We start from the raw sequence: 12974 nt of genomic DNA, 5'->3' as shown, positions 1-12974 counted from the left end.
ACAAACAAACAAAAAAAAAAACGAAGGATGCATGTCAAATGTTTAAGGGTATTTCTGGTGACTAGAAAAAATAAATATACGTAGCATTTCCAATCAAAAGCCTTCTAACTTTCCAACCTGGAGCATCTAATGCTGGAAACAAGTGATATATTGAGAAAAACCCACTTTGATCATGGTGCTTACCTGCAGCTATAGCTGACTGACTATAGAGAACTGGAGAACTACCGATAGTAGCTGACCTCTGAACTACTGCAGTACTAATTTCTGGAGCCTTTCTCTTTACTGCTTTCGTGGATGGAGGACTAGAGGCAGTAGAATCAACTGAACTCTGAAACAAAAACATTCTAATCAGCACTACAGAATATATTCTTCTGAAGCAAAGCACATCAATCACTCTCCAGTTCCCGTGACACCCAGAAGGCCAAGGGCATCATTACCTGGCTGGTTACAACTGTGGTCTGTGTTGAAGGTTTCAAAGGAGTGTCCTCCTCTGTTCCAGGGGCAGGAGGCTCCTCACTTCCCTCATCCTCCATTTCTACCTCCTGAATCTCACCATCTTCCAACGGCGGAGGCGGAGGAGGAGGTGGAGGTGGTGGAGGGGGAGATTCTGGGGGTGGAGGTGGAGGTGGTGGCATTTCCAGAGGTAATGGAGGTTGAAGCACAGGTACATTTGACTGGAGGAGGGTCCAGAATGGAGTAAGTGGCATGAGTGATGAAGAAACTTGACCAGAAAAGGATTCTTTACAAAGAGAACCTGGAAAACAGACAGTAGTCAGACAAATCCTTCAAAGCTAATATTCATGCGACAGGTCATCAGACTGTCATCAGACCATTAGAACAGACATCTGTACCAACCTAGGACAACTATCTAGCTCTCCCAAAATCAAAACTTGACTCATAGCAAGCCACCGATGTCACCGAAACACCATGCAATTCAACTCAGAAATTACTTCTATGGAAAGATTGATGGTGAAATACTAGCTGTATTCTTTAGGTCCAGATTTATAAATAAAAATTTAACAATGAGAAACTTAATAATCTAGATCTACAATTTGGAAATTGATGTGTGTGTGTGTGTGTGTGTGTGTGTGTGTGTGTGTTCACGCGTGCGCGTGCGTGTACCCGCCTGTGTGCAAGGTGCCCTTAAAGACCATAAGAGGGCATTAAGTCTTTGGATCCCCTTGGGACTGGAGTTAGCAGGCAGGTGTGAGCTGCCTGACTTGAGTGGTTCTTTCCCAAAGCAGCATGTGCTCTTACCAGGTTTAGCCCCTAGAACTTCTTTTTCAAACATGTATTTCTCAACATACGAGACAGCAACAATTCTCTGGGGTATCTTTTTGTTTAAAAAATGAAATAGGTGGATCACGAATATCTGTAATACCGATTCCGTCTTGGTTTTCAGTAGTTGGTTAAGTGGGGGATGCCTCAGTGAAAACCCATTCAAAACAAAAACAAAAAAAAAACCCACCTTTTTTTTTTTAAATTAAAAAGATTTATTCATTTATTGTATATAAGTACACTGTAGCTGTCTTCAGACACACCAGAAGAGGGCATCTGATCTCTTTACAGATGGTTGTGAGCCACCATGTGGTTGCTGGGAATTGAACTCAGGACCTCTGGAAGAGTAGTCAGTGCTCTTAACCACTGAGCCATCTCTCCAGCCCCAAAACCCACCTTTTTTAAATTAACCCAGATTACTCATTTTAAAAATTCATTTGCAAGATGCAACTGTAAACTCCCATTCTTTTATATGTGTGTATTACGTTTGCTTAATCATACCAACAGAAAGGGAAGGACATTTTTATTTCTGTGATGAATGAATGAAAGGAAATTTAGGACAAAATGTCAAAGTCAATGATAACTGAGACTTTCCAGTGTTCAGGGATGTAGAAGATTTGAAACTGCTGTTGCATTAACTTGAAAAACTGTTAAATGTTCTCAGGTTTCACCAACACTATTGCTGAACACTGCAGTTTCACTGCTGGGTAAAGCTTTGCAAAGATTAGAGAAAACAGGAGGATATACTTACTTGTAGCCTTCCCCATCCCTCTTTATCGTCAATAGGGAGGTTTCACAATATATGGGGCTATTATATACATATTCCAGGAATGTTGAGGGAATTTTCTCCCTAAAAATCATAGAATTTAGGAGTAGAAGAAACATGAGAAGTCATCTAACTCAACCTCCTCATTTTAGAGGTAGTGAAACCCAGGTAAAAACTCATTGGTCTTAGGCTGACAGAGTCACCAGGCAAGGCCAGGCCAGGGGTAAGAGATCAGGCCTGACACTTGGCCTAGTCCTTTCTAGTCAACCAAGAATCCTTGGAGATGTAGAAGTTTAAGACCTTTAAAAATCTAAAATCTCACTTCTGATGCAGTAAATACCCAGATGCAACAACCTGTCAAAATTGATCCTCAAAACTAGACTAAATGAGGGCTCCTTGATGGCAGACTCTAGGTCAGGGTGAAGGCCATTCATCCTGACACCAGACAAATAAAGCCTAATCTCAGCCAACAGCACCCACTGCAGAGTGGCATTAGGGACGGAGCAGACAGCTAATTCACTGTATAAAAGATACTGACGAGCCACACTATTTATAACTGAGACATTCCTTTTTGCTGAAGGACACTAAAAAGATACAACAGAAAACATGAGTGTAGTTCTCAGCTAAAAGTACTGTATGAGGTTTTTTTTGTTAATTTTCTTGTATTAGCATCAAGTAATACGAAGTTATGTACCAACTTTTACACAGCAACATTTTAGAAAACACTAATTTTACTTGAGTATGCATACAGCTATAAATCCTGTATTATGAAATTGTACATTAAGATTTCAACAGAATGAGGCAGTAAAATAAAGCAATAAACACTAAAGATTATTAAATTAAGAATTAAACTTTCTTCTACTAAATTAGCTACACTGCATGGTAAATGAACTGTTTGGGGCTTGACGTCACAGGCAGTTTGTCTTCAGATATGCTGCTGATCAAGGGAGTGCAAGGGACCACAGCAGGCCAGGGTTAATAAAGTGCTCTGTGACCCAGCAAAAGCAACCAATCTTCTAACCGTGTTTGAGTGCTATTCAATTACAGTGCATCTGAGGAGGGCTGTGGCTATTGCTCAGTTGGTAGTACGCTTGCCTAGAATGCACAAAGGCCTGTGTTCCATCCCATTCCATGAAATCAGGTACAGTGATATACACCTGTGACTGTGACCCAGGCCAGTACTTAGGAGGTAGAACAAGAGGACTGTGACTTCAGAGTCATTCTTAGCTACACAGAAAGTTTCAGGCCAGCCTGGGAAACATTAGATCCTGTGTCCAAAAAGACAAAGACAAATCAAACACACCCACACCATGACAGCTTTTGTTATGTATTAAAATTAGAACTAAATTACACTTACAGATAAAATATTGTGAGGATACAAATTCTGAATTCAAAACCTTTTCTCCCTAAGTTTTTTTTTTCTTTTTTTTTTTTTGGTTCTTTTTTTTTTTTTTCGGAGCTGGGGACCGAACCCAGGGCCTTGCGCTTCCTAGGCAAGCGCTCTACCACCGAGTTAAATCCCCAACCCCAAGTTTTTTTTTCTAAAGGAGTTAAGGGCTTCTCTGTGGTTAGCTAACTGTCCTAGAACTCACTCTGAAGATGAACCTGGGCTTGAACTCAGAGACCCACCTACCCCTCTGCCTCCTGAGCACTGGGATTAAAGGCCACCACCACCCAGCTTCCCCTCAGGATCTTAATTCATAGGTAATCACACTCTCCACAGTGAAGAACTATCACCTCGACCTCAGACATGATGCTTTACTGTACACTGAAACACTGGACGAGGACTAAAGTGAAGAACACCTTAAAACTTATTTGACTCTTTATGGGGCCTCACAAATGCTAATACCTCTAGACTCTTTTTTAAAAAAGTGTGTGTGTGTGTGTGTGTGTGTGTGTGTGTGTGTGTGTGTGTGTGTGTAAAAACTCGGTTCTTTCCTTGCAGACTGTGGGTCCTGGGTGCTGAACTCAGATCAGGTTTGGCAAACAAGCACTTTTACCCACTGAGCCATTTTGATGGCTCTCTCATTTTTCTTTTTATATAAGATGGTTTTAGGGCCGGGTGTGGTGGCTCATGCCTTTAATCCCAGCACTTGGGAGGCAGAGGCAGAGGCAGAGGCAGAGGCAGAGGCAGAGGCAGAGGCAGAGGCAGAGGCAAAGGCAGAGGCAGGTGGGTCTCTTGTTGGCCTACATACTGAGTTTTAGAACAGCCAGAGCTAAATAGTAAGAGACCCTGTCTCCAACTCACCCTAACCCCCAAAGAAAGGGGAAAAAAAAAGTTTTAATCACTGCTTTGCCAACAAAAACATGTATATATTATCATATTTTCATCTTTATAACCTTAGAAGGGAACGGTATTGGCTTTAAGTCCTTTTGGCCTTGATATAAGATTGGATTTAATTTAGATTAAGTTTATCAGGAATGTAAAAGTCAGTTTTACCAATGGCTTCCTTCTAGTTTCAACTTTTGTTGTAAGAATGGCTTTCAGGTAAGAATGGCTCAAGGTTAGCGCTTGCCTAGGAAGCGCAAGGCCCTGGGTTCGGTCCCCAGCTCCGAAAAAAAAGAACCAAAAAAAAGAATGGCTCAAGGTTTACCTTTTACCATACAGCACCAACTATGTTTGTCATCAATGGGATAAAACAGCTTAATGCTTGACATTAAAGCATTAAATAAACACAACACTGTTAATTATACAGTATTCAACCAGAGGATATATAAAAACAGGACATCATAGTCAAGAATCCCAGTTGGTGGTGTATGCCTGTAATCTCAGCACCTAAGAAGTGGAGGCAGAAAGATCATCAGTTCGAGGTCATACTTTTCTTGTCTGTGTGGGAAGTTTGAGAAGAGTCTGAGGTCTGTCTCAAAAACAACCCCGAAAGACAGTGGAATGATCAGGAGTGGAATCACCAAAATTAAGCCTCAGTTCATTATCTACTAAATAAAGAATACGCCCTGTTATTAGAAATATTGTCACTCACCACTATTAAAAGTTAACTTCTGAAATGAGATACAGAGTAAAACTCCTCCCTTTTGCTAAACTCTAAAATTATCACTATAATCTGTGGATTTTATTTAGTTGATCTGATGTAATCTAGGCTACTTAATATTAACAAGATCATTTGGGACATGATTGCAAAGTTTTTGACAAGAGTGAGGAACAAAGCACCAGTGTTTTTTTGTGCTAGAAATCTGAGGTGGGGGGGAGTGAGGTGAGGGGAGTGAGGTGGGGGACTTTGGTGGGGTGGGTATTCCACCAGGCTATCCTCAAATTTAAAATCTTCCTGCCTCTGACTCTTAAGCGCTGATAAAATGATCTATGTGACAGCCATGCTGATTAAGTCAATTATAAGTTCTGAGTCCTTTATTAGTGGACAGACCATGAGTAGTAGCTTACATCTCTAGAAAGTGTCCTGTGTCAAAGATCAGGGGCACAGCATTTTTAAAGACAAAGCCATAATTACATCCGTGCTCCCGAAGGTTACATTAGTGAGTGACTTAGAATAAAATCTAGTAACATCTGCTTTCTTTGCAAGGCTCACAGCATCTTCCAGCCACCGCAATGATATGTCTGAACCACGGTCAAGGTCATGGACCGTCCCAGAAGTGTAACCAAGGTGAATGTGGCTGTTAGGTGTGGAAGGCTGAGTAGTGGCTAAAAAGGCACAAAATACCATTAGGACAGGATGGCAGGACCTCAGTCATTAGCTCTGTGTGTGTGTGTGTGTGTGTGTGTGTGTAAAACAGTCTTTTTTTTTTTTTTTTTTTTTTTTAGACTGGTATTGCCACAAGTCTCCTGGCAGCACCAGACATCACAGGAGGCAAAGACAGGAAGATCCCATATTTAAGGCCAAAATCTGGGTTACAGAGTGGTATCTTGTCAAAACAATCTAAGTAGTGATAGAAATATATGCAAATCCCAGCTTTACTTCCCAGTCAGTACCACTGAAAACCAGGGAAAAAGAACAAGAAGGAGGTAAGAAGGAAAGCAAAGAAAAGAAAGAAAAAAAAAAAGTCTTGGAAAAAATTTATTTTCTTTTATATACTGTTAAACTATGTGATTCTTCTGAAGATCTGATTGGATCTCAGGATAAGACTAAGGAGCCCATTCATTTATTTCAATGAGCGGAGAGGCACCACCCTATCCTTGGATATTTTTCCAGATGAGCCGCGGTACCCACTCCACACCTCACAATCACCTGTAGATTCTGAGGAAATCTACATTGCTCTTTGGACCTTTGAGGTATCCGGCACCAGGCACCAGGCACACACAGAGAGTATATGGTACAAGCATGACAATCTGAGTTCAATCCATACCAACCATGTTTTACAAACAAACAAAAAATCTGGATATGGCTGCAGTCTACCCACTACTAGGGAGGCAGAGCAGACGAATCTCTGAGTTTGAGAGCAGCCTGGTCTATAGAGCAAGTACCAGACCATTGGCATAGTGAGACCCTGCCTCAAAAAGAGAGGCACCTGTGGTGCCTGCTTGGGATCCCAGCAGTATGAAAGCACAGAGGTGGATCAAGTTCAGATCAGTAAACTCAACCTCATCAAGGAATTCCAGGTTTCAGTCAGAGAGAGAGAAAGAGAGAGAGAGAGAGAGAGAGAGAGAGAGAGAGTGAGTGTGTGTGTGTGTGTGTGTGTGTGTGTGTGTGTGTGTCTGGCTTCAGGGGAATGAGATATAAAGCTGTTTGGACTCTGCTTGTGCATACACAGACAAGAAAAAAAAAATCCAAAAGCCACAATTCCTCTAAGACTATCTTTTTTCCCCCTGGATCTGAGGACCGAACCAGGGCCTTGCACTTGCTAGGCAAGCGCTATATCACTGAGCTAAATCCCCAACCCCCCTCTAAGACTATCTTAAATGGGAAATTTTACCCATTTCTGACCATATTATCTGAAAACACTACAGACAAGCTTAAAATTTCACTGATTGCTAGAATATAGATTCTACTTTTATAGCTTTTCTTCCCATCATTTTGATTTATACCAGCAATACATATAAGACTAGTGAAAGTCAGAAATTAGTCCAAGATACCAGTAGTTGTATAAAATGAAAAAACAATCTTTATTCTTACTTCACAGATTAGGAAAATCCAACCATCTAGTCCTCTGCGCATAAGATCTCAGGATAGACTGAGATTCCTGTCTTTCTCTGTTACCTAATAGAAGTATGCTCATTTTTTTTTTCTTTTTACATTTAAAATTTTTTTTATGAGTACACACTAGAAGAGGGCATTGGATCTCATTACAGATGGTTGTGAGCCACCATGTAGCTACTGAGAATTGAACTCGAGACCTCTGGAAGAGCTTCCAGTGTTCCTAACCACATAGCCATCTCTCCAGCCCCATGTAAATTATTTTGATACATAAAACTTGTACTTATTAACAGAGTACACAAAATATGTACTAATTACTATTCAGTACATGAAATATTTTAAGATGAAAAGATAGTATTTTACTTTTTATTTTGATGGCAGACTCTGATACATATTGGCTTTCTGAAGTCACTGACCTAATTCCCTTTAGCTAACTTATGCATTCTCACAGTTGGACTTCAATAGCATGTTACTCCTATGCTATAAACTGTCCTATAATAAAAAGACTGATATTCTTTTGTCTCAAACTGTTGTTCAGCTAGAACAGAATAAACGGTCTTACCTGTGGAATTCTCAGAGGATTCTGCAGAGTTTGAATCAGTGCAGGTTTTGTCTTTCTCGGTCAGCTTAGGAAGACTCTCATCTCTAACTTCCTGTGCTTGGCTTTCTTCCTCCTCCTCACCATCTGGGAATTCCCACTGAGACTCGCCCGACTGTTCGTTTACATAGAAATACCGTCTATGATCCCTAAATCACAAGAAAGAAAACACATGTTTTAATATCTGTTCTCCTACAGAGACACTTCCATTTGGTCCTGTCCCAGGACAGCAAGCAGTCTGCTCTCACAGGGACGAACCTCTTCTCATGGACTGCTATTCACAAAGGCAACAAAGAGCTTTGACAATTGTGGAGGGAGAACCCAGGATCATTCAAAGCTATTTGCACTGCCAGCAGCTCTGTGAATACAGCCCTTAGCCCTCTCCAACAGATGACTTAGAAATCATTTGTTTTGTTTGTTTGGTTTCTTTTTTTGCCAATGTAAAACCGGGTTTCAAGTGTCATTAATGAAGGGACTCAGTTGCCTAGAACACTAATTTCCCTTCCAAAGAAGAGAACATCGAAGTGAAAGGTGACTCTTCCCCTCTTGGACCGTGGAATTCATTTCAAATTCTTGATATCAAACACAGTGAAAGCTAAAGAGAGGGAGAGGATCTGGGAGCTGAAAAATAAAAGAGCAAAGATTTCAAATAACGAAAAAAAAAATCAAGAAAAGCCAAATATAAAAAGAAATGTTTTCATCTGACCTGCTGGCAGAGGATAGTAATCTTGTTCTTCATTCACTTCTTCAGTCACGAAGTTTTCCTTAACTTCACCGAGGTTAATCAGGAGTAGTTGCTTCCAGAGGTCCTGTAAAGCGCACAGAGCTCTCGCATGCGCTTAACCCCCAAGCCCGCCCTACTCCGTGCAACACTCTGGAGAGTAAAAACCGGCTTTGTCCAATCTTGGGAAAAAATCTGTTGTTACATGGAACACTTGTAAACATTGCTTTTCGTTTTTCCAAATGTGTGGCTGGCCAAAACCTGCTTGCAGGTGCTCTGCCTGCCCAGCACCACTAACTGCAGCTGCTCTCAGTCTCCAGACAGGCTGTCAATGGCGTCAGGTGGCGGTGAGCACAAATCATGTCTGAGATGTCAAAGGTGAAAGGTGAAAAGGGGAGAAGAGTGCGTACCTGTCCCAGTGGCAGGACCAGCCTTTAGGAGTGGCGTTTATTTCATACTGTTTTAGCTGTTCTGCAGCATCCTGAAGTTTTCGTTTTAGATAATTTCCATTGAGAGCCCCTTCCCGCCAGTCTGCAATCCGAGTCTAGAATCAACAGAGAATTAATTAGACTTACACCAGGAACAGAGGGGTAAAAGGACTATTAAGACTGTGTCACTTTCTCTAATGGAAGAACAGACCAGAGAGGCAAAGAAATCTCATCTTAATTAAGATGTATGTCTATTAAGGTGGTGTTTGGTTTGACTAATGAAGTACTACTACCTGGGATTGACAGTTCAAATATGAGACCAAAGTTAAAATTGCAAAATACATAAAAAAAAAAAAAACTATTTAAGCCAGGAGTACATGCCTTTAATCCCAGCAGAGGCAAGAGGATCTCTGAGTTTGAGGCCAGCCTCATCTATACAACAATCTCCAGGGCTGCCAGACAGACTCTGTATCAACCACTCCCCCACAAGACTATGTCATCACTACTGTTTAGGTGTGCATGGCTTCTGTGGGATGTGCTGAGGAGAGGTTTGAGGACAACTCTGCAGAGTTGGTTCTCCCACTGTATGGGTTCTGGGAATCAAATGAAAGTCCTGTAGCTTCAGTGCTAGTGTTGATACCCACTGCCAACATCTCAATTCACTCTGTACATCTGGTTAGCCTCAGACATCCACCTGCCTCTACCTCCTGGGTGTGGGGACTAAAGGTGAGCACTACCACTACCTAGCTGCAAAATGTATTCTCAACACAGAATGCCATTTGAGCCCCATTTATGGGCTATGAAGATAGCTTGGTTATTAAAGTGCTTGCTATAAGCACCAGGACAGGAGTTCAGATCCCCAGACCCCACATAAAAACCAGGCAAGCACTGAGGCTCCCCTGTGATTACAACACTCAGAAAGTGGAAATAGGGAACACCCAGAGCAAGTTGGCTAGATTGAGCAGCTATACCTGCAAGCTCTGGATCCAACTGAGAGACAGTGGGAGCCTCAGAGAATAAGGTGAAATGCAATGGAGAACAGTGCATCTGAGCCTCCACATGCATGCACAAATACAGACACAGATACAGGAACACCACTCACACATTAAAAACCAAACAAGGTCTGCCAAGAGAGCTGGCTTGGCAGTGACCCCAAGTGTGGTTCTCAGCACCTATGCCAGGAGGCTCACAAACACTTCCAGATCAAGAGACCTGGCCTTGTCTTCTGGCCTCTTCCGACATCTGAACACGTATATGTGTAGCACACAGAAACATGAATAAAATAAAACTTTTATAAAATGTAAATAAGCTTTTAATCTTAGCACTCTGGAGACAGAATCAGGAGGATTTCTGAAGCTCTGTGTAGTAAGCTCCAGGCTAGCCATGGCTACGAGTAAATGAAAAACTAAGACAACAACCAAGGGCCATGTACACCAGCAGCTGCATTACCTCGGTCTGTAAGAGCAGCATGTGGAAGTTGGAGATGGACTGTCTGTTAATCCCTAGGAATTCAAATTTACTTGTCAGGGTATTTGCCAGTTCTCCAATCTGAAACTGTAACAGAGAACAGAAAAATTAAACCCAGCACTCCTTCCTATACTACATACAGTCTTCCATTCATTAGTACAGATAGCAGGATTTACTGTCGACATGGATGGCTGTAACTAGTTATGTTTAGGCCTCTAATTTATAAACCTCACATAAATAATGAATAAAATGTTTATCTATTCACGCTTACACTGAATTCAAACAACATGGATTAACAGCTGAACAAGGATCCTAATCTTAGAGAAAATCAAATTTATGTAAGTAGAATATAAAAGTAGTGGTTGTGAGAGGATGGAGCAATAAGGAGTAGAAACTTTCACCCATAAAACTGGGGCTCTAATGTACAGCACGGAGACTACAGTTAACAATACTATCTTGGGGCTGGAGAGATGGCTCAGTGGTTACGAGCGCTGACTGCTCTTCCAGAAGTTTGGAGTTCAATTCCCAGCAACCACACAGTGGTTCACAACCGTCTGTAATAGGATCTGATGCCCTCTTCTAGACAGCTACAGTGTACTCACATAAATAAAATAAATCTTAAAAAAATGTCATATTGCATAGCTGAAATTTGTTCAGATCAAAATATTCTAACACCCCAAACATATCAAAGAAAGGTCAACAAGGTTGGGGATTTAGCTCAGTGGTAGAGCACTTGCCTAGCAAGCGCAAGGCCCTGGGTTCGGTCCTCAGCTCCGGAAAAAAGAAAAAAAAAAAAAAAAAGATCAAAGAGGTAACAATTAACAGGGTTTGTAATAGTATTAGCATCTCTATATATTTTGTATTTATATAGAGATAAATAAAACAAAATATCTAAAGTAACATACGGTAAATGTGTCAATTATACCTCAAAATGGCTGTGGGGAAAACATCATGAGTGATATTCCACTCTCATTTACTTACTCTAGCTACATGCAGAAGCCCTGAAATTTGTCTCCTACTCCTTTCCACATGGCTGCATAATACACTAGTGATCAGACAAACATCTTTTACTATGCTACAGGTTTCCCATAACAAATAACATTTAAAGAGCCACACTGAACCAACCAGACTAAAAATTTTAGGAAACAAATCTGTCTATGCTCAAGATCTATATATGTATATATTATAGTCATATTACTCAATACATTGTAAGCTGGGTGCGGTAATAAAAACCAATAATCCTCTAAAGAGGTCTGAGCTCTGGAGGACTGAGTTCTTAAAAGAACCATTCAATCATATACATGATACATAAGCATATGATACCCACAAATCATAACAGTACTAGGTATTATAAGCAGCCTAGAGTGACTTAACGTGTATGAAGGATGTGCATTCAGACATATACAAATGCTGCTTTACGAAAGACTCAAACAGTTCAATTTGATTTTATCTGACTGGATCCTGGCTATAAATCATTTGTGATACCAGGGAATTTCATAAGGTTACAAATGCAACTGGAAACAAGTCTGTCTTTGTTTAAAGACAAGTATTTCACCTAGGAATTAAATCTCTTCCTCTCTTTAGTCCTTTTAAATCTGAGAAGCCTATATTAGTTGATTTACTCTTTCCAGCAAAAGCTTAATCTCAAAGAAATATTTATAGTTTTCACATAATTTCTCAGCAGCAAAGTTCTTATTTCAGCCTTAAATGAAATCTTTTAATCCAACAAAGTAGAAATCTTAGGTCTGGACATAGTAAAGGTTATGGTTTGCTAATAGCATTTAGTAACAGTTTAATGACTGGACCTATAACGTTCCAGGCCAGCCTCAGTATATGAAGCAGACTCATATCCACCCCAGTCAAGTCCCGTGCTCCGTACTTTGAGGTCCTGCTCTTCCTCCACTTTGGGTGCTATCTGGACTTTTATTTTCTCAGAAGACTCTTCTACTTCTGCTTCTTTGTCTGAATTTTCATTTATTTTTTCAGAATCTTCAGCACCAATTGCTGCAAAACAAAAAACAAAAACTCCAGGAAATTAAGCCAAAACAATTGAGAAGTCCAAAATATTTTATTCTTTGCAGGAGACAATTGAAAAGTAGTCTCTTCCTTGCCTGCTTTGTCCATGTTTTAGTAATGTGTCCACCAGGATCCCTCCTCCCAAAGGTATTCTTTCTGAAATGGTGACCAGGCAATCACATTGTCCTATTACTTTAGTACCTTAGGGCTTGCTTCTGTTTCCCTCTTCTCTTCACCATCCTTTCTTTCAAAATATCACTTCAATTTCTTACAAAAGCTAAATATACATCAGCACCTGTATATCTCTCCAAATCTTTTTTGTTGCTGTTGTTCAACACTGTTGTATCATAAGTTAGTGTCAGTACATATATTTACAGTACTGCTGCATAAAATTCCATAATAAAAATACACAAGTTGGCTGAGGTTGGAGGTTGGCACCCACCTTTAATCCCGGCACTCGGGAGGCAGAGGCAGGCAGATCTCTGAGTTCTGAATTCAAGGCCAGCCAGGTCTACGGAGAAAGTTCCAGGACAGCAAAGCTACACAGAGAAACCCTAGCCTAAAAATCCAAACCAACCACTCACCCCACTTATTT

General features: G+C 40.7%; 1 protein-coding gene across 7 annotated transcripts in view; it reads right to left on the bottom strand.

Moving 5' to 3' along the window:
• The window catches only part of Fnbp4 (formin binding protein 4), a 30148-nt gene that overhangs the window by 4154 nt on the left and 13020 nt on the right, over window positions 1–12974 (bottom strand). The window contains exons 9-15 of one of the 7 annotated variants that reach the window (XR_015682887.1): window positions 12243–12367; window positions 10346–10450; window positions 8879–9012; window positions 8454–8556; window positions 7712–8368; window positions 438–754; window positions 184–328 (exon numbers count right to left, since the gene is read on the bottom strand). Coding sequence is in view for 3 of the 7 variants with exons in the window: in NM_001013159.3 (NP_001013177.3) it covers window positions 184–328; window positions 438–754; window positions 7712–7896; window positions 8879–9012; window positions 10346–10450; window positions 12243–12367 (1011 nt within the window). In the remaining 4 variants the exon portion in view is untranslated. 7 annotated transcript variants of the gene reach the window in all.

The sequence above is a fragment of the Rattus norvegicus genome, chromosome 3 (assembly GCF_021556685.1).
Source record: "Rattus norvegicus strain SHRSP/BbbUtx chromosome 3, alternate assembly SHRSP_T2T, whole genome shotgun sequence".
In the NCBI taxonomy this organism is placed as follows: Eukaryota; Metazoa; Chordata; class Mammalia; order Rodentia; family Muridae; genus Rattus; species Rattus norvegicus.
The sequence above is the reverse complement of the archived record's forward strand: the minus strand, read 5'-3'. Positions and strand labels throughout refer to the sequence as shown.